General features: G+C 31.7%; 3 protein-coding genes across 3 annotated transcripts; 1 reads left to right on the top strand and 2 right to left on the bottom strand.

Moving 5' to 3' along the window:
- Positions 1 to 3,274: 3,274 nt before the first annotated feature.
- MONOS_18165 (uncharacterized protein) lies at positions 3,275 to 3,919 on the bottom strand (the record flags this gene model as incomplete). Its single annotated transcript, XM_067871157.1, has 2 exons — positions 3,275 to 3,732; positions 3,793 to 3,919. The coding sequence occupies 2 exons, from the start codon at positions 3,917 to 3,919 to the stop codon at positions 3,275 to 3,277; spliced, it is 585 nt and encodes a 194-aa protein (XP_067720907.1).
- A 2,691-nt stretch (positions 3,920 to 6,610) lies between these two features.
- MONOS_15860 (uncharacterized protein) lies at positions 6,611 to 7,342 on the bottom strand (the record flags this gene model as incomplete). Its single annotated transcript, XM_067868762.1, has 3 exons — positions 6,611 to 6,920; positions 7,018 to 7,109; positions 7,280 to 7,342. 3 exons carry the CDS (start codon positions 7,340 to 7,342, stop codon positions 6,611 to 6,613), a joined length of 465 nt encoding a protein of 154 aa, XP_067720906.1.
- Positions 7,343 to 11,115: 3,773 nt separating this feature from the next.
- On the top strand, positions 11,116 to 25,858 carry MONOS_15859 (uncharacterized protein; the record flags this gene model as incomplete). Its single annotated transcript, XM_067868760.1, has 3 exons — positions 11,116 to 11,244; positions 11,306 to 23,313; positions 23,683 to 25,858. The coding sequence occupies exons 2-3, from the start codon at positions 11,378 to 11,380 to the stop codon at positions 25,856 to 25,858; spliced, it is 14,112 nt and encodes a 4,703-aa protein (XP_067720905.1). The 5' UTR covers positions 11,116 to 11,244; positions 11,306 to 11,377.
- Between the last annotated feature and the right edge of the window lie 765 nt (positions 25,859 to 26,623).

Genomic DNA, 26,623 nt, shown 5'->3' with positions numbered 1-26,623 from the left:
TAAGGCAGTCGAAATGATAACGATAAACACATCATTTAATACTCATTTGAGATAGGCGGAGAAGAATGCAGTTAAGTGGAATATTGAGAGGCTTTGTGAAATAAAATCTATCTATGAAAATGAAATATATCCATTCAACTGAGAAAGTGGCAAAGATGAAAACAGCTTCAACCTGTCGACTCGACTGAGAGCTTCAAAAATATTTGCTTTGTTGGCTGCAGATCACTCCACGAACATCAATAGAAACAAGTTTTTGTTTTTTGTATTCAATTATGCAGAGATCAAATGAAAATCATTAAAGTTTATAAAGAATAGAATAACAAGGATAAACTTTATATATTCGATATTTCAAGCTCTTTTTGTCAAATAAAATCTTCTTCAAACATATATCAAATATTGTTCAAGAAAAATGAAAAATCTTATTTTTAAAAGAATTTTTCAATTTTTTTGTTGATGAAGTGAAAGATAAAACGTGAAAATATTATAATAAGTGTTCACCACTTTTTCATAAATACTTTATTCAAGTGTATCGAACTTTATTCAAGTGTCACTTCAACCATTTAAAATAACATGACTTCATTTAAGAAAAACCCAGTTCATTCAAATAAGTTGAATTTATTCAAATGAAAAAAATCTATTCACAATTCATCTATTATTATTATTATTATTATTATTATTATTATTATTATTATTATTATTATTATTATTATTATTATTATTATTATTATTATTATTATTATTATTATTATTATTATTATTATTATTATTATTATTATTATTATTATTATTATTATTATTATTATTATTATTATTATTATTATTATTATTATTATTATTATTATTATTATTATTATTATTATTATTATTATTATTATTATTATTATTATTATTATTATTTTTATTATTATTATTATTATTATTATTATTATTATTATTATTATTATTATTATTATTATTATTATTATTATTATTATTATTATTATTATTATTATTATTATTATTATTATTATTATTATTATTATTATTATTATTATTATTATTATTATTATTATTATTATTATTATTATTATTATTATTATTATTATTATTATTATTATTATTATTATTATTATTATTATTATTATTATTATTATTATTATTATTATTATTATTATTATTATTATTATTATTATTATTATTATTATTATTAGATGAATTGTGAATAGATTTTTTCATTTGAATAAATTCAACTTATTTGAATGAACTGGGTTTTTCTTAAATGAAGTCATGTTATTTTAAATGGTTGAAGTGACACTTGAATAAAGTTCGATACACTTGAATAAAGTATTTATGAAAAGTGGTGAACACTTATTATAATATTTTCACGTTTTATCTTTCACTTCATCAACAAAAAATTGAAAAATTCTTTTAAAAATAAGATTTTTCATTTTTCTTGAACAATATTTGATATATGTTTGAAGAAGATTTTATTTGACAAAAAGAGCTTGAAATATCGAATATATAAAGTTTATCCTTGTTATTCTATTCTTTATAAACTTTAATGATTTTCATTTGATCTCTGCATAATTGAATACAAAAACAAAAACTTGTTTCTATTGATGTTCGTGGAGTGATCTGCAGCCAACAAAGCAAATATTTTTGAAGCTCTCAGTCGAGTCGACAGGTTGAAGCTGTTTTCATCTTTGCCACTTTCTCAGTTGAATGGATATATTTCATTTTCATAGATAGATTTTATTTCACAAAGCCTCTCAATATTCCACTTAACTGCATTCTTCTCCGCCTATCTCAAATGAGTATTAAATGATGTGTTTATCGTTATCATTTCGACTGCCTTAAGATTTATCTTTTGATTTCGTTCACAATCTCGATGAATTGTTTCGCTTCTTCTTTGTCCTCCTCCATCAATCAGTTGCTACGATATGTGCAACAAGCACATTTAATAATATCACAAAGAATTAAACGATCAAAATATATGCCTTAGAGGATTTGCCTTCTTTCCCACCGTCAGTTATTCTTTCATCTCCTTTTGGCTCAATCTCACTTCTGTTCTTCTGAATGAATAGATATGCAGAAGAAGGCGAGTAAATCTTTCCAAACAAGATCTTTACAGACACTTTCATTGCTTCATTCGCGTTGTAACAATTGATGATGGAATGGCTTCAAGAATCTCTATTTCACCTGCAAACTCTTCTGACAGATGCGGATACACCTGGAGCATGTGAATCATTCCTTTGAATGAATAAACCTGGAGTGACAAGCCACAGAGCAGGAGCAAGGAGCCAGCAAGATCAATCAGAAGGTTTCTCCCTTGCTGGAAGACTTCATCGAGTTCAGCTGTTGAATGAAGAGCATTGATACTCTATCTGAAGCCAAGCCTACGAGAGTACAATTGTTGTTTGCAATTAACAAAGAAGTGTTCGGAAGAAAGCCATCTCCTCCTTTCAGACTCTGAATGTTCAGTAGCGCTTGGACTGGGTAGGCAATGTTGTATTTCATGGATGGATAGCCTGATGCTTTCTGTCTGTTATTTGCAAACATTATAAATAGACGGAAATGCTCCAGCCTGACACAGACAGGCCTCCTTTCGATGTGTTGGAAACTCTCGTGTATATTTCCTTTCATGAGCAATTCTGAAGATCAACCATCGATCCGCTCCACTGGCACAGATTTTTGAAACTATCTTCGTATGTTCCATTCTGTTGCACGCCAGCTGCTCCATCAAATCAACATGAAGATAAAAAAACATCCGTCAAATCTGCCAACGCTGCAATGCACCATTTTTCAGAGTGCGAAGCAAACTTTTTGTTCGAGCAGTTCTCCAATTCCAGCAACAAGGACGAAGATAAAGACGCAAAGCAGCACGGGATAAGCGAATCTCGGGTTATATTTTTTTAATGATGACTGCTTCAAATGGAATGTCGAATCATTCGATGCCACGCTCCCTGCACATCCTTCTCCAAGTATTGTGTTTGAAATAGCCAAGAATGATCTTAATATCTGAATCTTGGTATTTAATAGAAAGCAAAGAACCAGACAGTACAGATATGGCATTGAATTCCAAATAAATGCACTGTATATTTGAATAACCTCCTGAACCGTCTAAGGAAAATACAATTAAGCTTGCTTTGCTCTCTGCGTTTCTGATTTGAACCTTCTGCAGATGGAAGTCTTTGAAGTTGTGAAAGAGAATGACAGACTGTTCAAGTGTGCAACTGGAAATTAGCACCTGCTGCATAAAGAGGTTTACCAGATTGTGGAAATCAAATAACTCTTTTCAATTCATATCAGAAATGTTCAAGTCCACAAATGAGCAATGCTGTCCGCCTCTTGCTGCTACGCATGAAGTACCGAGACAGAGGCTAGCAAAAGTGCACCAGTCAATCGACAGTCTGCCATTCTCAACGAGAATGATGAAGCAGTTCAGTCTCATTTCTGAGTTTCTGCTCCAATCTTCTTGAGCAAACGCTGTATCTGCAATAGACATGCTGCCATCAGCCAGCAATAACAAGCTGGAATGCGAAAAAGAAAAAGCGCTTCCAAACAAAAACGAAAGAGATTCCATTTTCACTCTCGAGCAGCACGAAATGAAACTACCCATCTTTCTTTCAATGCTGCTGTTCAGCAGAATATTCCCCCTTACGCCTTCCGGATCCAGCGATTTGATCGTCACATCATGTGCACTTGCTTCTCCTGTCACCTCAGCGCTTTTATCAATCAGCAAATTGCTGTAAACTGAAGGAATGATATAGGGCAGCGCAACATTCAAGGAAATACAAGGTTAGCTTATTCCACTGCACTGGCGTGTTTTGGAGGCGTTGTCTGCTGAAGAAGACGAAAATATTGTCTCGCTCTGATGCACAACCACAAGCAGCAGCAGATCTTGCTCGTCCGCATAGTCGAGTTCTGTGCATCCCCACATCGCAAACTCCCGAACAAACGGTGCTCTGAAATCGAGCTGGAACTACTCGTTGCCAATTTGAGTTTTTTCATTCGCACATTTTTCATATAAGTCTCTTCCCACAAATGCTTTGTTCTCCATGAACGTCGTGTTTATCAGCACAAAAGGAAGCAGCCCATCGCTTGCAATTGATGAGCAATCCAGGAACATCGCGCCTCCTCTGCCAGTCGCCGAGCAGAAACATCCAGAGATCGAACAAAAGTTGCAGTGGAACAACGAGCCTTCGCTCAATTTCATAGCAATGCATCCACCATTCTCACTCAGGATGCTTCCGCTACTCTTGATCGACGTGTTTTAGACAAGCACGCGGGAAGGCTCGCTGCCAGTTCAGCTGATGATGGAGGGCTCAGATGGTGCACTTAGGAGAAGCGAATAGAGTGTGCTGCATTCAAGATTCACTGCTAGGTCTGCTGCCTTCATTTAATCCCTGTGACTCGTCTCGCAATTCAGCCTGCGCAAATACTTCTACAATGCTTTTTCCCATCAGTTCCATGTTACCCATTGTAACGTTTGTCAAATCAATGCTTCTTCCATGTGATACCATCAGAATGTGACTTTTGCACTTGATAAATTGGAACGATCAGAATGATATTTCGCATGCTCCTGATCGGAAGGAAACAACACAATAAGGAATATCTGCTGGAGAAGTGCAGGCAAATAGCAAGAGAAAAACGGTTGAACTCCGTTCATAATTCAATTAAATAATGAAAACAAATAAGTTTGTTTTTGAATCCGTTTTTTATAAAAACCGACACAATTATTTTCTTTTGATTTTTTCCTTTCTTTTGATATTATTTAACCAATATGAGTATAAATGCCAGTTGTTTATGCCAGTATTGGAGCAATCCAATTTGTTTTATTTGCGCAAATCAAAAATTACTTTTCATTTCATAATTCATGAAATTCTTCTTTTCATCAATTTTAAAAAATGTTAAAACGTGTGAATAACATAGTTTGAAGGTTGAACGATTAATGAATGTAATGTTGATATATTTTTAATCGTTTGTTGGTGCAAAAAAATTTTGACAGTTTTTTTAACATTTTGATCCTTATGATCTTTGAAAGAATTTGGCGAAAACAACAAAAATCATTCGCAAAACAGCATTATTATGATTCAAATAATTTATCTATGTTTTTGCAATCAATTATACTAACATAAAAAATATTTGTTTATTAAAATATTTTTCGTAACTCAAATGAACTCAGTCTATCTTAAATGAACTCGGTTCATTCAAATTAACCCGATCTATTCGAATAAACATGAGTTCATCTGAATAAATCTGGTTTATTCAAATGAAAAAAATCTATTCAAAATTCATCTAATAATAATAAAAATAATAATAATAATAATAATAATAATAATAATAATAATAATAATAATAATAATAATAATAATAATAAAAATAATAATAATAATAATAATAATAATAATAATAATAATAATAATAATAATAATAATAATAATAATAATAATAATAATAATAATAATAATAATAATAATAATAATAATAATAATAATAATAATAATAATAATAATAATAATAATAAAAATAATAATAATAATAATAATAATAATAATAATAATAATAATAATAATAATAATAATAATAATAATAATAATAATAATAATAATAATAATAATAATAATAATAATAATAATAATAATAATAATAATAATAATAATAATAATAATAATAATAATAATAATAATAATAATATTAGATGAATTTTGAATAGATTATTTTGATTCAAATAAACAAGGTTTATTCAAATGAACTCATGTTTATTCAAATCGATCGGGTTCATTTGAATGAACCGAGTTCATTTAAGATAGACTGAGTTTATTTGAGTTACGAAAATTTTGAAAAAAAACAAGTATTTTTTATGTTTATTAAATTGATTGCAAAAACATACATATATTATTTGTTTCATAATGATGTTGTTTTGCGAATGATTTTTGTTGTTTTCGTCAAAATCTTTCAAAGATCAAAAGGATCAAAAAGTTAATAAAACTGATTAAATTCTTTTGCCCCAATAAACGATTCAAAACGCATCAATATTGCATCCTTTGATTGTTGGACCTTCAAACTATGTTATTCACACGTTTTAACATTTTTAAAATTTGATGAAAGAAGAATTTCGTATTTTATTTCAAGAAATATATATTTTTTCTATTGAGCAAATAAAGATAATTAAAATAATGCTGAATTATGTGTTGGATTGCATCAATATATATGCAAACAACTGGTATTTACACTTAGATCTGCTCAATAGCATTTAAAGACCGGAAATAATCATTAACAAATAATTGTGATCGATTTTTCTAAAAAAATGGATTCAAAAACAAACTTATTTGTCATCATTATTATTTTGAATAATGAACAGAGTTCAGCCGCTTTTCTCTTGCTATTTATCTGCGCTTCTCCAGTGACATTCCATTTTGCGTTAGAGGTTTCCTGTTTAAAATATGCGAAATGTTATTCTAACAGTTTCAATCCATCGAATGTTGAGGCCACGTTCTAACTGCATCACATGAGAGCAGCATTGATTTGACAAATGTTTCCATGAACAATATGGAGTTGATGATCAGAAGAATTGTTGTCATGTTTTCACAGGCTGTGTGGAGAGGCGAGTTGATAGGATTAATTGAAGTTAACAGTGAAATAGTTCAGTTGAAATGTTACGCGCTTTTTTCGCTTCTCCAAAGTCCGTCATCTGAATCTTCCTTATCAGCTGCATTTGTAGCGAGCCGTGTAGCGAGTCTGTGCAAAACACATCGATGAAGGACTGTAAAAGCAGCCAAAGTGAAAGCGGTGGAGGAATGATTATGAGTCTAAGCGAAGGAGGTTTTTTTGAGTGCAGTTTTTCAGCTATCTCTGGATGTTTCTGCTCTGCAACTGGAAGAGGAGGCGTTTCATTCCTGGATTGTTCTTTGATCACAAGAGATGGCCTGCTTCCTTTCCTGTTTAAAAACACCGCATTCATGGAGAACAAAGCATTTGTTGGAAGAGACTTATATGAAAAATGAGCGAATAAAAAAATTCAAATTGGCAACAAACCGTTCCAGCTCGATTTCAGAGCACCGTTTGTTCGGGAGTTTGCTATGTGGGAATGCACCGCACAAGACTATGCTGATGAACAAGATCTGCTGCTACTTGTTGTTGTGTATCGGAGCGAGACTATATTTGCATCTTCTTCATCCGACAACTCCTCCGATTCGCAGCAGCGTGGCGCAATGAGCGAACCGTGCATTTCCTTGAATGTTGCTCTGCCCCACATCATTCTTTTTGTTTACAGCAATTTGCTGATCGGCAAAAGCACTGTGGTGTCAGGGGAAGCAAGCGCTTGAGATGTTTGGATCAAGTCGCTGGATGTGGAAGGCATAAGAGGGATTATTCTGCTGAACATCAGCATTGGAAACAAGAGGAGCAGTCTCGTTTCGTGCTTGCTGAGAGTAAAAATGGAATTTCTCACGTTTTTGTTTGGTAGCGCTTTTTCTTCTTCTCATTCAAGTTTGTAATCACTGACTGATGGCAACTTGTTGATTGCAGATTCAACATTTGTTCAAGAAGATTGGAGTGGAAACACCGAACACAAATTGAATTGCTCCATCATTCTCCACGAGAATGGAAGACTATCAACAAACGGGTGCACTTTTACTTGTATTCATCTCAGTTCTTCGTGCGTGGGAGCAAGAGGCGGACTATATTGCTCATTTATGAACTTGAATATTCTGATGCGAATTCTGTTGTGTTGTTGGACTTCCGCAATCTGGTAAACATTTCAACGCAGCAAGTGCTAATTTCCAGTTGCACACTTGAACAATCCACCCTTATCCTTTACAATTGCAAAGACTCTCAGCTGCAGAAGGTTCAAATCAGAAATGCAGAGAGCAAAGCAAGCTTGATTGTGCTTTCCTCAGACGGTTCAGGAGGCCATTCAAACGTCCAATACTATCATTCGGAATTCGATGCCATATCTGTGCAGTCTGGTTCTTTGCTTTCTATAGAATGCCAAGATTCAGATATTCAGATGAATTTCTTGGCTATTTCAAACACAATTCTTGGAGAAGGATGTGCAGGGAGCGTTGCATCAAATGCTTCGGCATTCCATTTGAAGCAGTCATCATTTCAAAACATAACCCAAGATTCGCTTGGCCCGTGCTGCTTGGCTGTTTCATCTTCATCTTTTTTGCTGGAATTGGAAAACTACTCGAACAAAAAGTGTGTTTCCACATCTGAAAAAGGGAGCATTGAAGCGTTGGCAGATTTGACGGATGTTTTTTTATCTTCATGTTGATTTGATGGAGCAGCTGGCGTGCAACAGAATGGAACATACGAAGATAGTTTCAAAAATCTGTGCCAGTGGAGCGGATCGATGGTTGATCTTCAGGATTGCTCAGGAAGAATATCAGACACCACAATCTCCAATTCATCCAAGTGAAGGCTGTCGATCTCTGGAGGAAACATACAAATTCAGTTTGTGCTGTTTTCTAGCAACAGCCCAAATGCAGTAGGCTATTCATCCATAAGGAACTACATCGCCTGCTCTGATCATGTCCTTTTGAATATTCATTGCATGAAAGTCGGTGATGGCTTTCTTCCGAACATCTCGACGTGAATTTCTTCCAGTTGAGAACATTGGAAAAAATGGCTTCGGAAAGAGCATCCCGTTCTTTATTCCGCAGCTAAATTCAGTGATATCTTGTTAAGAAGGCAATGTCTTTTCCCTGGATCTCATTGGCTCTTCGTTCATTCCTTGGCTCTAGCTCCTCCAGATTGATTTTGTCAATGAATCCCTTCACAAACTCAGAAATATCCGTTGCAAGCAGAACTTAATGAAAATGAAACTGTAATCCATGTTGTCATCTCAGCCTCAATTGTAACTTCAGTGCCTGACACCACAGAATTGGCCACAAGCATCATGTTAAAATGCTCGAATACAGTGCATCTACAGTACAATTTCTTTTGAAGAACAACAGCGAAGTCTAATTTAAAACGATGAAAGAATTACTGAAGGAAGAAGAGAAAGATAACTGTCTCGACCACCGATTGCAACTGTTATGACATCGATAATTCTTAAGATTCTTTTGATTGGATTTATTATGTTTATTGCTTGTTGGAAGAAGGCTTCGAATGAAGCGGAAGATTTGAGACAGATTGTTGATGATACAATAAAGAAGGATCCAAAGGCATATGAATGTTGAATACAGAGAAATCGCCAGACTATCAATGGGGGAAAGCGGGGAAGAATGCAGTCAAGCGGAATATTGAAAGAATTTGTGAAAAAAAATCTATCAATGAAAATGAAATATGCCCAGTCAATGGAGAAAGTTGCAAAGATGAAAGCAGCTTCAACCTGTCGACTTGACTGAGAGCTTCGAAATTATATGCTTTGTTGGATGCAGATCACTCCACGAACTTCAATAAAAACAAAATTTTGTTTTTTATATTTAATTATACAGTGATCAAAAAAAGTTAAAAAGTAGGAATGGAATTGAATAACGATAACAAAATGATATTTGCATTCATTTCTCTCTCTTTTTGTCAAATAAAATCTTCTTTAAACATATATCAAATATTGATTAAGAATACAGAAAAATCTCAGATTTTTCGAATTTTTCATTTTTTTTTGTTGATAAAGTGAAAGATAAAACGTGAAAATATTATAATAAGTGTTCACTACTTTTTCACAAAAACTTTATTTAAGTGTATCGCACTTTATTCAAGTGTCACTTCAACCATTTAAAATAACATGATGTAATTTAAGAAAAACCCAGTTCATTCAAATAAGTTGAATCTATTCAAATGAAAAAAATCTATTCACAATTCATCTAATAATAATAATAATAATAATAATACAAATAATAATAATAATAATAATAATAATAATAATAATAATAATAATAATAATAATAATAATAATAATAATAATAATAATAATAATAATAATAATAATAATAATAATAATAATAATAATAATAATAATAATAATAATAATAATAATAATAATAATAATAATAATAATAAAATAAAATAAAAAAATCAACTTTATTCAAATTTGTGAACCATGATTTATTTTTCATATTCGTTGAATGAGTGTAAACAGAACAGTATGCCTTATCTTTTGAGTAAATTTGTAATTGTTTGCTATATTACGTAAATCCTTGCTTGAAACTATTTGAAAATACGTAGAATGCTTCTGTAAAATTGCAATTGCTTTTGAGAGTAGAATTTATTGCAGATATCATTTTTTATGCATTTTCATTGGTGATGTATTTAGTAAAGAGTATGCTGCAATTTATTTATTTAATTATTTATATTTTTCATTTCCGTTGCGATATTTTCAAAATTTTGGAAATGAAACAGTGATTATATTTCCTTTACCAATTGCTTTAATGTGGGTGGAATTTTTATCAATTCTGTTATTATTTCCTCTTTTTGGATATATTGGAAGTGAATTTGGTTTGCATTTGCATTTGTTTTTTTAATTTGGTGAAACTGTTGATAATTTGACAAAAAAGAAACTTCTGGAAATGTTCATGAAAATAAATTGTTTTTGAGCATTTTCATTTTGATTCGTTTGATAGTTGGATGTTGGCACGTGTACATGATGTTTTTCCAGGTTTATGTGTATGATTCTCTCTTTTTTTATAAAAAAAAAGTGTCATCGTTTTTTTTATCAATTTGCAATGAATCGTCAAATGCATTCAATTTATTAATTTTTGTTTAATTTTTATGTAGAATTCGCTTTGAGATGATTCTTAATGCTGCATGTCTTTTATTGATATTGGCGGAAATTTTATTTGCTCTTCATCGGATTATTTGCCTATTGTGAATTCAAGCGAATATTTAATGTATATTCAAATATGGATTCATCGCTCTGGATTGCTATGTTATTATCGATCAGCCGATTAAATTATCTGTTCGAGCAATCCATATTCACTTTATCAAAAGCTAACTGAGCAAAACATGGAATCTATTCAATTTTAAATGGAATTGATACGACCCGCAAGAATGTTATTTCAAACGTTCACTTCTCCACTTAAAATACATATTCATTTAACATATCCTTTCTGTATTTATTATTGCGCAACATTTTAGGAAATTCCTCAGACATCAATAGAAAATGAATAACTTTTTGAAGATTTTGTTTTCTTTTTCTTTTTCTTTTTCTTTTATATTTTCTTTCTTTTTTTAAAAAAAAAACAATGAGTATGGAAACTTTTAATAAAAAAAAAAAAAAATCGTTTATCCCATTACGTAACAACAATTATTAACTGAAAAGTATATTTTTTTTCTAATTTCTCCAATTTACCTAAACAGTATTTTGCGTTGTTTGATTTAGTAATTATCTGATATCGAAGAAGCATTTTTACAGTTTTAAGGAATTATTGTGCTCTTTTGATATCAATTTGAGATGAGTTTATTTGGAAAACACATCAAACAATGGTTTCAAATAAGAGCGGTTAGCCTTGGGCCCATTCCCAATGATTTGCAAAATGACTTGTTTTTGTTGAAATGGAGGCGTGGTAAAAAACTGGCTAGTTTTACAACGTCACGAACTGTTGAACAAAATTCAGTTTATTTTGGAAATGAAGTTTTTACGTTTGAAGGAACAATTGTTGAATCAAAACCAGGGTTGCCAAATCCAAAGCCAATGATTTTTGCAATTCAGAAGCGTCTTCTAGAAAAAGATGAATTTATTGGAGAAGTTTCAATTGATTTAGGACCAGTTTATTTATCAAAGAAATTAACGAAACTTGAAGCTAATGTTGGAAAAACAACACTTTTGAAAGCAGTGAAACTTGTTCTCGAAGGGATTACAGGTAACTTCAACACGATTTTGCATTTTCGTCCAGATCCAATGACGACTATTCATTTTATAACTTCTGCTACAACAAGAATATCAGTCCCTCCTTCGAAGGGCAGTTTCTCTGCTTCATCGTCAGAAGAACCGTCTGAACTTGAGTGTGCAGCGTCGAGTTCTGTGTCTAGTGCTCAAAGCAAGTTATTGGCAGCCGAGGCGGAAATCGGAAAATATCTGGAACAGATCAAAGAATTAATAACAGAAGTGGAAAAAGAAAAAGAAGAAAATCGAAAAATGAGAAAAGAATTGGAGGACAAGACGAAATATTGTGAAGAATGCGAAAGAGGAGAGAAAGAATGGAAGAGAGAGAAAAGAGAGATTCATCGGATGCTGAAGATGATGCTTGGAGAAGAGATGAATGAGGAAGAGGAAGAAGAGGAAGAGGAAGAGGAAGAAGAGGAAGAGGAAGAAGAAGAAGAAGAAGAGAGGGAAAGAGAAGAAGGAGAAGAAGGAGAAAAGGAGAGAGAAGAGAGAGAAGAAATGGAAGGAAGATTAATGGAGACAGAAGAAGAAGAAGAGGAAGAATTAGAGGGAGAAGAAGAGATTATAGGAAAGGTGAAAGAAGAGGAAGAGGAAGAAGAAGAAGAAGAAGAAAGGGAAGAAGAAGAGAAGGAAGAAGAAAAGAAAGAAAAGAAAGAGAAGGAAGAGGAAGAGAAGGAAAAGAAGAAGAAAATAGAGAAAGAAGAGGAAGAAAATGAGGAAGAAGTGAAAATGGAAACGAAAAATGAAGAGAAAAAGAAGGAAGAAGAGAAGGAAGAAGAAGAGAAAGAAAAAGAAGAGAAGGAAGAAGAAGAGAAGGAAGAAGAAGAGAAGGAAGAAGAGAAGGAAGAAATGAAGAAATTAAAAGAAGAGAAAGAAGAAGAAGAGCATAAAGAATTAAAAAATGAAGAGGAGGAAGAAGAAATCAAAGAAGGGGAAAAAGAGAAAGAGAAGAAGAAGGAAGAAAAGGAAGAAAAGGAAGAGGAAGAACAGGAAGAGGAAGAGGAGGAAGAGGAAGAAAAGGGAAAAGAAAAAGAAGAAAAAGAGGAAAAAGAAGAAGTAAAGGAAGAAGAGAAGAAGAAAGAAGAGGAAGATATAATGGAAAGAATTGAAGAAGAGAAAGAAGAGAAAGAAGAGAAAGAAGAGAAAGAGGAAAGAATAAAAGGAAGGAAGAAGAAAGAGAAGAAAGAGAAAGAGAAAGAGAAAGAGAAGGAGAAGAAAAAGAACAAGAATAAGAAGAAGGAGAAGAAAGAGAAAGAGAAGGAGAAGAAGGAGAAAGGGAAAGAGAAAGAAACAACAATAGAACTTTTGATGAGGTTGAAGGAGAAGACGGAGAAGAGAAGAGAAGGAGAAGAGAAGGAGAAAGAGAAAGAGAAAGAAGAAGAGAAAGAAGAGAAGGAGAAAGAGAAAGAAAGAGAAGAGAAGGAAGAGAAGGAAGAAGAAGACGAAGAAGACGAAGAAGACGAAGAAGACGAAGAAGAGAAAGAAGATAAAAAAGAAGAGAAACAAGAGAAAGAAGAAGAAGAAAGAAGAAAAGAAGAAGAAAAGATTGTTAAAGTTGTAGAAATGAAGAAAGAAGAAGGAGAAGAGAAAGAAAAGAAGGAGAAAGAAGAAGAAAGAGAAGAGAAGAGAGAAAAGGAAGAAAGAGAAAAGGAAGAAATAAAAGAAGAAAAAGTTGGAGAAAGAGAAAATGAAGGAGAAGAAAGAGAAGAAAGAGAAGAAGAAATAAACGAAATGAAAGAAGAAAACAAGGAAGAAGAAAATAAAGAAGAAGAGAAAGAGAAAGAAGAAGAGAAAGAAGAAGAGAAAGAAGAAGAGAAAGAAGAAGAAGAAGTGAAAATTTCTGAACTTCTGAAGAAGATGAAGGAGATGGAAGAAGAAATAAAAGAGAAAGAAGAAATGACAAAAATGTTGCAATCATTTATTGCATTGAAGAGAGAGAAGAGAGAGAAGAGAAGAAGAAGAGAAGAAAGAGGAGAAGAAGAAGGAGAAGGAGAAAGAGAAGAAGAAGAAGAAGAGGAGGAGGAAGAAAGAGAAGAAAGAGAAGAAGAGGAGGAGAAAACTGAAGAGAAAGAGAAAGAGGAAGAAGAAAAGGAAGAAGAGGAAGAAGAGGAAGAAGAAGAAGATAACGATGATGAAATAGAGTTAGAAGAGGAGGAGGAGAAAGAAGAAAGGGAAGAAGAAGAGGAAGAAGAAGAGGAAGAAGAAAAAGAAGAAATAAAAGAAATAAAAGATGAAATTGAAGAATTAGAAGATATTTCTCTTCCACCAATAGATATACCACCAATTTCATTGGAAGAAGGAGAAAAAGAGAAAAATGAAGAAAAAGGAAAAGAAAAGAAAGGAAAAGAAGAAAAAGAAAAAGAAGAAAAAGAAAGAGAAGAAAGAAAGGAAGAAAATATAGAGAAAAAGAAAAAGGAAAAGAAGAAAGAGAAGAAAGAGAAGAAAGAAGAGAAAGAAATAAAAGAAAAAGAAAAAGAAAAAGAGAAAGAGAAAGAAGAAATCAAAGAAGAAAAGAAAGAAAAGAAAGAAAAGAAAGAAGAAAAGAAAGAAGAAGAAGAAGAAGAAGAAGAAGAAGAAGAATTAACATCTGTATCAGAAAGTTTGTTATCAGTTCCTCCATCTCCGCTTCTTGAGGTTATTTCTCCTCTTCCTCCTTCTCCTCCTCCTCTTCTTCCTCCTCTTTTGTTGGAGGGAGAAGAAGAAGAAGAAGAAGAAGAAGAAGAAGAAAGAGAAAGAGAAGAAAGAGAAAGAGAAAGAGAAGAAAGAGAAAGAGAAAGAGAAGGAAAAGAAAGAGAAGAAAGAGAAAGAGAAGAAGAAATAGATAATAGTAATAACAACGAAAATCTTCTTCTTCTTTCTCTTTCTCCTCCTCTTTCTCCTCTTTCTCCTCTTCCTCTTCCTTTATCTTTACCTCCATCACCCAAAATAGAAGAAGAAGAAGAAGAAGAAAGGGAAGAAGGAAAAGAAGATAAATTTAAAGAGAAGGAAGAAAAAGAAAAGGAAGAAGAGAAGGAAGAAAAGAAAGAGAAAAAAGATAAAGTTGTGAAGAAGTGGGAGAAGAAAGAAAAAGAGAAAAAGGAAGAGAAAGAAGAAGAAGAGAGAGAAAGAGAAGAGAGAAAGGAAGAAGAGAAAGAAGAAGAAAGAAGAGAAATAATGAAAAAAGGAAAGAAAATGAAGAAATCACAAAAATCTCAAAATTCAATGAAGAATCAACGATTTATTCCACAAATAACAGAAATTGATATAAAAGAAGAAGAAGAAGGAAGAGAAGAAGGAATAAGAGAAGAAGGAGAAGAAAGAGAAAGAGGAGAAGGAAAAGGAAGAGAAATAGAAAGAAGAGAAGGAAAAGGAAGGGAAAGAAGAAGAGAAGGAGGAGGAAAAGAAAATGAAGGAGAAAGAAGAAGAGGAAAAGGAAAAGGAAAAGGAAAAGAGAAAGAGAAAGAGAAAGAGAAAGAGAAAGAGAAAGAAATTTTAATTTCTTCTTCTTCTTCTTCTTCTCTTTCTTCTTCTCTATCTTCTTCTCTTTCTTCTTCTCACCCAATTGAAGTGAATTCTATTTTACTTGATTCATTAACACCAATAGAACAACTGAGAATGCTGATAGAAGAAGAAGAAGAAGAAAGAGAAAGAGAAAGAGAGAAAAAGAAAGAGAAGAAGAAGAAAATGACAAAGAAGAAGAAGAAGAAGGAAGAAGAAGAAAAGAATATAGAGAAGGATGAAGAGAGGAAGGAAGAGAAAGAAGAGAAAGAGAAAGGGAAAGAGAAGAAAGAAATGGAAGAGAGAGAAGAAGAAGAAGAAAAGGAAAAAGAAAAGAAAGAGAAAAAAGAAGAGAAAGAAGAAGAAGAAATTGCAATAATCAAAGAAATCATTGAGAAAGAAGAGAAAGAAAAAGAAAAAGAGAAAGAAGAAGAAGAGAAAATAAAAGAGAAAGAGAAAGAGAAAGAAATTATAGAACTTTTAACACAAAATCACAAGTTAAGAGAAGAAATAAGAGAAATGAAGAAGGAGAAAGAAGAAATGAGAGAAGAGAAAGAAAAAGAGAAGGAGAAGGAGAAAGAAGAAGAAGAAAAGAGAGAAAGAGAAGAGAAAATGAAAGAAAAAGAAGAAGAGAGAGAAGAAGAGAAGGAAAAGAAAGTGAAGAAAGAGGAGGAAGAAGAAGAAAAGAAAGAAGAGGAAAAGGTTGCTAAACAAGAATATGAAAAATTGCAAGAAGAAATGAAAGAAATGAAAGAAAAATTGAAAGAAAAAGAAGAAAAAGAAGAAGAAGAAATAAAAGAGAAAGAAGAGGAAATAAAAGAGAAAGAAGAAGAAATAAAGAAATTAGAGAAAGAAATGAAAGAGAGAGAAGAAGAGAAAGAAGAAATGGAAAAGAAATTAAAAGAAAAAGAGGAGAAAGAAGAAGAAATGAAGAAAGAAAGAGAAGAGAAAGAGAAGAAGATGAAGGAAAGAGAAGAAGAAATAAGAGAAATAAAAGAAAAAATGAGGGAAAGAGAAGAAGAAGAGGAAGAAATGAAGAAGAAATTAAAAGAAAAAGAAGAAGAAATAAAAGAAATGGAAGAAGAGAAAGAAGAAATGAAGAAAGAGAAAGAAGAGAAAGAAAGAGAAAAAGAAGAAAGAGAAGAAGAAATAAAGAAGATGAAAGAAGAAAAAGAAGAAAAAGAAAAGGAAATAAAGAAGAAAGAAGAAGAAATAAAAGAAATAGAAAAGAAACTGAAAGAAAGAGAAGAAGAAATAAAGAAGGTGATGGAAGAGAAAGAGAAAGAAGAGAAAGAGAAAGAAGAGGAGAAAGAAGAAATGAAGAAGAAATTGAAGGAGAAAGAAGAAGAAATGGAAGAAATGGAAGAAAAGATGAAGAAAGAGAAAGAAGAAAGAGAAAGAAGAGAAGAAGAAATTGCTATTTCTATTGGAAGGTTTGAAGGAAAAATGAAGGAGAAAGAAGAAGAAATATCAAAATTGAAAGAAGAAATGAAAGAAATGAAAGAGAAAGAAAATAAAATGAGAGAAAAAGAAGAAAAAGAAGAAAAAGAAGAAAAAGAAGAGAAAGAAAGAGAAATAAAAGAGAAGGAAAAGGAAATAAAAGAGAAAGAAGAAGAAATATCAAAATTGAAAGAAGAAATGAAAGAAATGAAGAAAGAAATGGAAGAGAAAGAGAAAGAAAGAGAAGAGAAGAAAGAAAAGGAAATAAAAGAGAAAGAAGAAGAAATAAAAGAGACAGAAAAGAAATTAAGAGAAAGAGAAGAAGAAATAAAGAAATTGAAAGAAGAAAAGGAAAAGATGAAGAAAGAATTAGAAGAAAAGGAAGAAGAAGAAGAAGAGAAGAAGAAAGAAATGGAAGAAATGAAGAAAGAGAAGGAAGAAAGAGAAAGAGAAAGAGAAGAAATGAAGAAGGAAATAGAAGAAAAGAAAGAAGAAATAAATAAATTAATATTTGGAAAGCAAACGAAAGAAGAAGAGAAAGAAATGGTAGAAAGAGAGAAAGAGAGAGAGAAAGAAGAGAAGAAGAAATTGGAAGAAGAAATTAAAAAGAAAGAAGAAGAAATAAAAGAAAGAGAAGAAGAGAAGAAGAAGATGGAGAAGGAGAAGGAAGAAGAAATAAAGAAGAAAGAAGAAGAAATAAAGAAATTGAATGAAGAAAAAGAAAGAAAAGAAGAAGAAATAAAAGAGAAAGAAGAGAAAATCAAAGAAATGGAAGAAGAAAGAGAAGAAAGAGAAGAAAAGGAAAGAAGAAGAGAAGAAGAATATGAGAAATCAATAGAAATCATAACAATAGCATTAAAAGAGAAAGAGGAAGAAATGAAGAAATTAAATGAAGAAATGAAGGAGAAAGAAGAAGAAAAGGAAGAAATGAAGAAAGAAATAAAAGAAAAGAAGAAAGAAATCGAAGAAATAAAGGAGAAAGAAGAAGAAATGAAGAAAGAGAAAGAGAAAGAAGAAGAAATGAAGAAAGAGAAAGAGAAAGAAGAAGAAGAGAAAGAGAAAGAAAGAGAAGAAGAGAAAGAAGAAATGAAGAAATTGAAAGAAGAAAAAGAAGAAAAAGAAGAAGAAATAAAAGAAAAGAAGAAAGAAATCGAAGAAAAGAAAGAAATGATCGAGAAAATGAAGAAAGAAGAGGAAGAAATGAAGAAATTAAAAGAAGAGAAAGAAGAAGAAATATCAAAATTGAAAGAAGAAAAAGAAGAAATGAAGAAAGAAATGGAAGAAAAGAAGGAAGAAGAAGAGAAAATGAAGAAAGAAATGGAAGAAAAAGAGAAGGAAATAAAAGAAAATGAAGCAATCATTGAAGAAATGAAGAAAGAAGAGGAAGAAATGAAGAAGAAATTGAAGAAGAAAGAAGAAGAAATAAAAGAAATGGAAGAAGAGAAAGAAGAAAAAGAGAAAGAAATAAAGAAGAAAGAAGAAGAAATGAAGAAAGAAGAGGAAGAAATGAAGAAGGAAATAGAAGAAGAGAAAGAAGAGAAGAGAAAATTAAAAGAAGAAATAAAGAAAAAGGAAGAAGAAAAGGAAGAAATGAAGAAAGAAATAGAAGAAAGAGAAAGAGAAAAAGAAAAGATGAAGAAAGAAATGGAAGAAAAGAAAGAAGAAATAAATCTTTTGATAAGTGGGAAACAAACAAATGAAGAAGAGAAAGAAATGATTGAAAGAGAAAAGGAGAAAGAGAAAGAAGAGAAGAAGAAATTAGAAGAGGAAATTAGAAAGAAGAAAGAAGAAATAAAAGAAATGAAAGAAAGAGAAGAAGAAGAGAAGAAAGAGAAGGAGAAGGAGAAAGAAAGAGAAAAGGAAGAGAAGAAGAAATTAGAAGAGGAAATTAAAAAGAAAGAAGAGGAAATAAAAGAGAAAGAAGAAGAAATAAAAGAGAAAGAAGAAGAAATAGAAGAAATGAAGAAGAAAGAGAAAGAAGAAGAGAAAGAAAGAGAAGAAATGAAGAAAGAAATAGAAGAAATGAAAGAAAAGATGAAGGAAAAGGAAGAAGAGAAAGAAAGAGAAGAAGAGAAGAAGAAGAAAGAAAAGGAAGAAATGAAGAAAGAAATAGAAGAAAAAGGAGAAGAAATAAAGAAATTGAAAGAAGAAAAAGAAGAAAAAGAAAGAGAAATAAAAGAAATGAAAAAGAAAGAGAAAGAAGAAAGAGAAGAAGAAGAAAAGAAGAAAGAAGAAGAAATGAAAGAAACAGAAAAGAAATTGAGAGAAAGAGAAGAAGAAATATCAAAATTGAAAGAAGAAAAGGAAAAAGGAGAAGAAGAGAAAGAAGAAGAAATTAATAAATTGAAGAAAGAAATAAAAGAGAAAGAAGAAGAAAAAGAAGAAATTGAAAAGAAAATGAAAGAGAAAGAAGAAGAAAGAAGAGAAAAAGAGAAGAAAATAAAAGAAATGGAAGAAGAAATGAAAGAAAGAGAAGAAGAAATAAAAGAAAAAGAGGAGAAAATGAAAGAAATTGAAGAAGAAACGAAGAAAAGAGAAGAAGAAATGAAAGAAAAAGGAGAGAAAATAAAAGAAATGGAAGAAGAAATGAAAGAAAGAGAAAGAGAAAGAAAAGAAATGGAAGAAGAAATAACCAAAATGAAGGAGAAAATGAAAGAAAATGAAGAAATTATAGAAAAAATGAAGAAGGAGAAAGAAGAAGAAATAAAAAAGATGAAAGAAGAGAAAGAAAAAAGAGAAGAAGAAATAAAAGAAAAAGAGGAGAAAATGAAAGAAATGGAAGAAGAAATGAAGAAAAGAGAAGAAGAAATAGAAAAAATGAAAGAAGAAAAGAAGAAAGGAGAAGAAGAGAAAGAGAAAGAGAAAGAAGAAGAAGAAGAAAAGATGAGGAAGGAAATCAAAGAGAAAGAAGAAGAAATCAAAGAGAAAGAAGAGAAAATAAAAGAAATGGAAGAAGAAAGGGAAGAAATGAAAGAGAAAATGAAGAAATTGAAAGAGAAGAAAGAAGAAATGAAGAAAGAAAAAGAAGAAATAGAAGGAGAAAGAGAAGAAAAGGAAGAAGAAATGAAGAAATTGAAAGAAGAAAAAAAAGAAAAAGAAGAAGAAATAAAAGAAAAGAAGAAAGAAATAAAAGAAAACAAAGAAATTATTGAGAAAATGAAGAAAGAGAAGGAAGAAAGAGAAAGAGAAAAGGAAGAAATGAAGAAAGAAATGGAAGAGAAAGAGAAAGAAATAGAAGAAAAAGAAGAAGAAATAAAGAAATTGAAAGAAGAAAAAGAAGAAAGAGAGAAAGAAAGAGAAGAAGAGAAGAAAGAGAAGAAGAAATTAAAAGAAGAAATGGAAGAAAAAGAGAAGGAAATGAAAGAAATGAAGGAGAAAGAAGAAGAAATGAAGAAGAAACTGAAGGAAAAAAAAGAAGAAATAAAAGAAAACAAAGAAATTATTGAGAAAATGAAGAAAGAGAAAGAAGAAAAGAAAAGAGAAGAAGAAAAGATGAAGAAAGAAATAGAAGAAAAGAAGGAAGAAATAAAGAAATTGAAAGAAGAAAGAGAAGAAAGAGAAAGAGAAAGAGAAAGAGAAAGAGAAAGAGAAGAGAAGGAAAGAGAAGAGAAAGAAGAGAAAGAAAAAGGAAATGCGATTTTCCTTCGAAATTCTAATGAAATGTCTCCATTTGAAATGAAAAAAGAAAGAAAAGAAGAAGAAAGAGAAGAAAAAGAAGGAAAAGAAAGAGAAAACGAAGAATTAAAAGAAGAAAACGAGAAATTGCGAGAAGAAATGAAGATGAAAGAGGTGGAAAAGGAGGAAATGGAAGAGAAAATCGAGGAATTAGAGAAAGAAATGGAAGAGAAAGAGAAGAAGATGAAGAAATTGAAAGAGAAGAAGGAAGAAATATTAACAGAGAAGGAAGAATTAGAAGAAGAAATGGAAGAATTGAGAAGAGAAATAAAAGAAATGGAAGAGAAAGAGAAGAAGAAGAAGGAAAAAGAGAAGGAAAAAGAGGGAGAAAAAGAGAAAGAAGAAGAAGGAGAAGAAGAAAATGAAGAAGAAAAGAAAAGAAAAGAAGAAATGAAGAAGAGAAAGAAAGAAAGAGAAGAGAAAATGAAAAAAATGAAGATGAAGATGAAGAAGAAGAAAGAAGAAAAGGAAAGAAACAAAACGTATAATTCTTCATTCTTTTTGTTGATGAAAGCGAAAATAAAAGAAATAGAGAAGGAGAAGAAGAAAAAGGAGAAAGAGAAAGAGAAAGAAAGAAGAAAGAAAGAGAAAGAAGAGAATAAAATGAAAGAGAAAAAAGTATTAAAAGAAGAAGAAGAAGAAGAAGAGGAGGAAGAAGATGATGATGAAGAAGAAGAAGAAAATATTGAACGGTTATTAGAAAAATCATTTTTCCCGCTCTTTTTCAATGAAAATGTGTCTTTCACTCCAAAATTTTATATTTCTTCTTCTTCTCTTTCTCTTTCTCTTTCTCCATTTAATTCTTCTTCTTCTTCCTCCTCCTCTTCTTCTTCTCTTTCTTCTTCTTCTTCTTCTTTCTCTTCTCTTCTTCCTTCCTTCTCTTCTCCTTCTTTTCTTTCTCTTTCTCTCTCTCTTTATTCTCTCAAACCAAAAACACCTTTATCCTTCTTGTTCTCTCAATATCTTAATTCTTCTTCTTCTTCTTCTTCTTCTTCTTCTTCTTCTCTTTCCTCTCATCCTTTATTCTTCAATATTCCTATTTCTATATCTTTAAGCAGAATTCGCAATAATACCGTTTCTTCTTCTTCTCCTTCTCTTCTTTCTTCTCTTTCTTCTTCTTCTTCTTCTCTTCCTTCTCTTCCTTCTTCTCTTTCTTCTCTTTCTTCTTCTTCATTTAATTCTTCTTCTTCTTCTTTCTCTCTCCCTCTCTCTATCTCTTCGTGTGCCATCATCGTTCTCTTTCATTCTCTTCTCTCTCAACAAAGAAATAAACTTATTTTTTCTTTAAATTCTTCTTCTTCTCTTTCTTCATCTTCTTCTTCCATTTCTTCATTAAATTCTTCTTCTTCTCTTTCTTCTTCTTCTTCTTCCAAACCTAACCCTCTTCTCTTTGCTTCTCCAATCATCAATTTCTTCTCTCTTCTTCTCTCTTCTCTTCTTTCTTCTCTCCAAAAAGACGTTTTTATTCATTCTTCTTCTTCATTTTCTTCTTCTTCTTCTTCTCTTTCTTCTTCTTTTTCTTCATTTAATTCTTCATTTTCTTCCTCTTCTTCATTAAATTCTTCCTCTTCCTCTTCCTCTTCATCTTCTTCTTCTTCCTCTTTCATTTCTTCTTCTCTCTATTGGATCATCACCATTCTTTCTCTTATTTCTTCTTTTTCTCATCTTCCTCTTCTTCCTCACTCTCAAAAATTGATAAAGTTAACGAAAAAATCAAAAATTTCTTCAAATACTTCTCAAAATTCTTCTTCTCTTTCTTCTTCTTCTTCTTCAAAATCTTCTTCTATTTCTTCATCTTCATCTTCTCCCTCTTCTCCTTCTCCTCTTCCTCTTTCTTCTTCTAATTCTTCATTAAATTCTTCTTCTTCTTCTTCTTCTCTCAAGAAATCTCCGTTTTCTCTTCGTCCTGTTGCGTTTGGTTCAAAATCTCAATCTAAACTTCCTCCTCCTCTTCCTCCTCCTTCTTCTATTTCTTCTTCTTCTATTTCTTCTCCTTCTCCTTCTCCTTCTCCCCCTCCTCCTCTTCCTTCTCCTCCTCTTCCTTTATCTTCTTCTTCTCCTCCTCTTCCTCCTTCTTCTCTTTCTCCTCCTTCTCCTTTAAATTCTTCTTCATTAAATTCTTCTTCTTCTCTTTCTTCTTCTCGTATAACCCGTTCACTCACTTTCTCCTCTAAATCTTCTCTTCCTCCTCTTCCTCCGCCTTCTGCTGCCCCTTCTGCCCCGGCTCCTCTATTTACTTCGATTAATTCTTCTTCTTCTTCTTCTCCTCCTCCTCCTCCTTCTTCTTCTTCTCAAACTTCTTCTTCTTCTTCTTCTTCTTCTTCTTCTTCAACTTCTAATTTAATTTCTTCTTCACTTTCCTCTTCTTCTTCTCTTCTTCTCCTCCAGTTTGATACCCTCATCTTCCAATTAACCACAAACATGATCCAATCTTTGCTTTTCTTGTTGTCTCAGTTGATTTCTCTTCTTTCTTCTTTCTTCTTCTCAAATTGCATTCTGAAACATTTAATTAATCATAATAATGATTTTAATGAAGAAAATGAAGAAGAAAATGAAGAAGAAAAAGAGAAAAAGAAAGGGAAAAAGAAGAAAAATAAGAAGAAAGTTATTCCTCCTCCTCCTCTTCCTCGTCCTTTGCCTCTTCCTCCTCCTTCGATTTCTTCATCATTATCTTCTTCATCATTGGAGAAAGAAATGGAAAATATAGAAAATATAGAAAATAAAGAAAATAAAGAAAAAGATGAAGAAAATAAAAGAGAAAATGAAGAAAACAAAGAAAATGAAGAAGAAATAGAAGAAGAAGAAGAAGAAGAAAATGAAGATAAAGCGATATATTTAGTGAAGTCGATGATAGTTTCAGAAGAAGAGATGAAGAAAGTATGGAAGAGTTTGAATCCTGCTAAAGATGAAAGGTATGATGAGAGAGAAGGAGAAAGAGAAAGAGAAAGAGAAAGAGAAAGAGAAAGAGAAAGAAAGAAAGAAAGGAAGGAAGGAAGGAAGGAAGAAAGAAAGAAAGAAAGAAAGAGAATGAACGAATGAACGAATGAAATTATGATTATGATTATGATATTATGAATTTTAATTTTTTTCGAATTATATCTTTTCCTTTCTTTTTTCTTTTCTTTTTTCTTTTTTCATTTTTTGTTTATTAATTTATTTTTATTTCTTCTTTCTCTTCTTTCTTTCTCTTCTTTCTTTCTCTTCTTTCTTTCTCTTCTTTCTTTCTCTTCTTTCCTCTCCTTCTTCTCTTTTTTTTTCTTCTTCTTCTTTCCTTTCTTCAGTCTCTTTGTCTCTCCTCCCATCCCTCTCATCAATGATAGCTCAAAAACTCCATTCGGAAGGCTGATTTCTTCATTAGACGAAATATATTTCTCTTTGGTTTATTTATTCTCTTCTCTCGTTGAGGAGGGGAAAGGAAATAGAAATTCTAATCATATTAATAATAATAATAATAATAATAAAGAATTTAATTCTTCTTCTTCTTCTTCTTCTTCTTCTTTATCTTCTTTATCTTCATCATCATCTTCTTCTTCTCTTTCATCTTCTTCATCATCATCTAATTCTTCTTCAAATTCATCATCTTCAACATCATCATCTTCTTCTCTTCCTCCTCTCTTCTCTTTCCTCATCAACTCCATCATTACTAACATCCTTCTTCTCTTCTCTTCTCATCTCGCTAATCTTATTCTTTCTCCTCCTTCTCTTTCTCCTTCTCCTCTTTCTTCTTCTTCTCTTTCTCATCCTCCCCCTCCTCCTCCTCCTCCATCCCCTTCTTCATTTAATTCTTCTTCTTCCCTTCCTTCTTCTTCTTCTTCTTTCTCTTCCTCTTCTACATCTGCTCTGATGGGTCTTCAATTAGCTTCTCTTGTTGATTCTCTCTCTATCTGGCTGATCAGAAGATGTCCTGATATCTGCAATGGAAGAGATATGAACATTAATTCTTCCTCTCTTTCTTCTTCTTCTCCTCAAAATTCTTCTTCTTCTCTTTATAATTCTTCTTCTTCCTCTCTTTCTTCTTCTTCTTCTTCTCTTTCCTCTTCTTCCTCTTCTTCTTCTTCTTCCTCTTCTCCTTCCTCTTCTTCTCCCCCTCTCTTCAGATATCAATCAGTGTCTGATGTGATTGTGGAAGCAATCAATGCCAACATCGTCACTTCTCCTGCTGGCACGAGAAAACCTTCTGTTTTCAATCCCCTTCCTCTTTCTTCTTCTTCTTCTTCTTCTTCTTCCCTTTCATCTCTTTCATCTCATTCATCATCATCTTCTTCTTCTTCATTTAATTCTTCTCTTTCTTCTCAAAATTCTTCCTCTCCTTCTTCTCCTTCTTCTCTCCTCCACTCCCTCTTCTTCCCTCTCCCTTCCCTCTCTTCTGCTCTCATTTCTCCTCCTTCTCTTCTTCTTTCTTCTTCTTTCCGCTCATTTATTTGTCCTTTATTGCCAGTTTTGTCTATTTTTGTTCTCGTTCAGAGGAAAAAAAGGTGTATCATTGAAGAAATTTCACCTTCTTCTGAAGATTTGAAGCAATTTGAGCAAATTGTCATGTTTGAGAGGAAAGAAATGATATTTGAGATGAAAAAGATGGAGAGGAGAGAGAAGGAGAAGAGGAAAATGGAGAGGAAGAAGGAGGAGAGGAGAAGGAGAGGAAGAGAAGAAGGAAGAGAAGAAGGAAGAGAAGGAGAAAGAGAAGGAGAAAAAGAAGGAGAAAGAGAAGAGAAAATAAAAAGAATTGGAAGTAATTTGATTAGAATTGTGGAAGAAGTCAATGAAAATGTGGAAGAAGGGAAAAGAAGAGGAGAAAAAATGTTTTTTATGCAGTTGAAGAAAGGAAATATTAATTCTTCTTCCTCCTCCTCTTCTATTTCTCCGTTTTCTTCTTCTTCTATTTCTCCGAAATCTTCTTCTTCTTCTTCTTCCTCCTCATTCTTCATTGATGAGGAAGAAGAAGCAGAAAATGCAATGAATTTGTTTATTTCTCAGTGTCAATCGATTAATCATCATCTTCTTCTTCCTCTTTCTTCTCTTTCTTCTCTTTCTCCTGTTTCTCCTCTTCTCAATCAAAATATTCCTCAAATTAGCATTTCTTCCTCTTTCTTCCCTGAACTTTGTGATTGCTTGAGAAAGTTGGATGAAGAAATAGAAGAAGAAGATGAAGAAGAAAATCAAAAATTGAATGAAAATTCAAAGGAAAAATTTGTAAAATCAACATCTTCTTCTCAATTGTCGTCATCTTCTTCAAATTCTTCTTCTCTTTCTCTTTCTCTTAACCAGAAAAAGAATAACAATAACCAAATGAATAAGAATTTCTCTGTTTTGAATCGAATTCATTCAACAGGCCCTTTTTCGGCTGCTGTTTTTGACACACAAAATTTCAATGTGTTTTGCTTGGGAAGCGAATATCTTTTGTTTGATGTGGAGGAGAAGAGAGAAGAAGAGAAAGAGAAAGAGGAAGAGAAGAAATAAGGAGAATGAGAAGGAAGAAGAGAAGAGAGAAGAAGAGAAGGAGAAAACTGAAGAGAAAGAGGAAGAAGAGAAAGAGGAAGAAGAGAAGGAAGAAGAGAAGGAGAAGAAGAAAATATAAGGGAGAAGGAAGAGAAAGAGAGAAGGGAAAGAAAGGGAAGAAGTTAGGAGAAGAAAAGGAGAAGTAGTAAGGAGAAAGAAAAAGAGAGGGAGAGGGTGAGAGGGAGAGAGAGAAGGAAGATAAAGAGAAAAAGCAAGGAGAAGAAATAACGAAGAGGGGAAAATGAAGAAGGAAAAGAAGAAATGATAAAAAGATGAAAGAATTGAAAAGGAGAAAATTGAGAGAGGAAGAAGGGGGAAAAGAAATAAATAAAGATGTTGTTCAATTTCTTTTTTTCTTCATAATTTTTTGTGTTTGAAATTGGAGTGATAAATAATATTTTTTTTTTCCTTAATTTTATCTTTTTCTTTTTCTTTTTCTTTTTCTTTTTCTTTTTCTTTTTCTTTTTCTTTTTCTTTTTCTTTATTCTTTATTCTTTATTCTTTATCCTTTATCCTTTATCTTAATTTGACATTTACCATAATTTCTATTTTTTATGCATTATAAATAATTTCTTTTTCTTTTTTTCATTTTTCCATTAATTATGCCTATTTATCTGTTGTTTTTGATCTGGCTATGTTCAAATTTAAATTGATTTTTTGGTTTTTTTTTTTTTTTTAGTATTTTTTGTTGTTATTTTTGTTTTTTCTAAATTTTAATGTGTTTTG

Source organism: Monocercomonoides exilis (genome assembly GCF_001643675.1).
Source record: "Monocercomonoides exilis strain PA203 chromosome Unknown scaffold50-658552, whole genome shotgun sequence".
In the NCBI taxonomy this organism is placed as follows: domain Eukaryota; phylum Preaxostyla; order Oxymonadida; family Polymastigidae; genus Monocercomonoides; species Monocercomonoides exilis.
The sequence above is the reverse complement of the archived record's forward strand: the minus strand, read 5'-3'. Positions and strand labels throughout refer to the sequence as shown.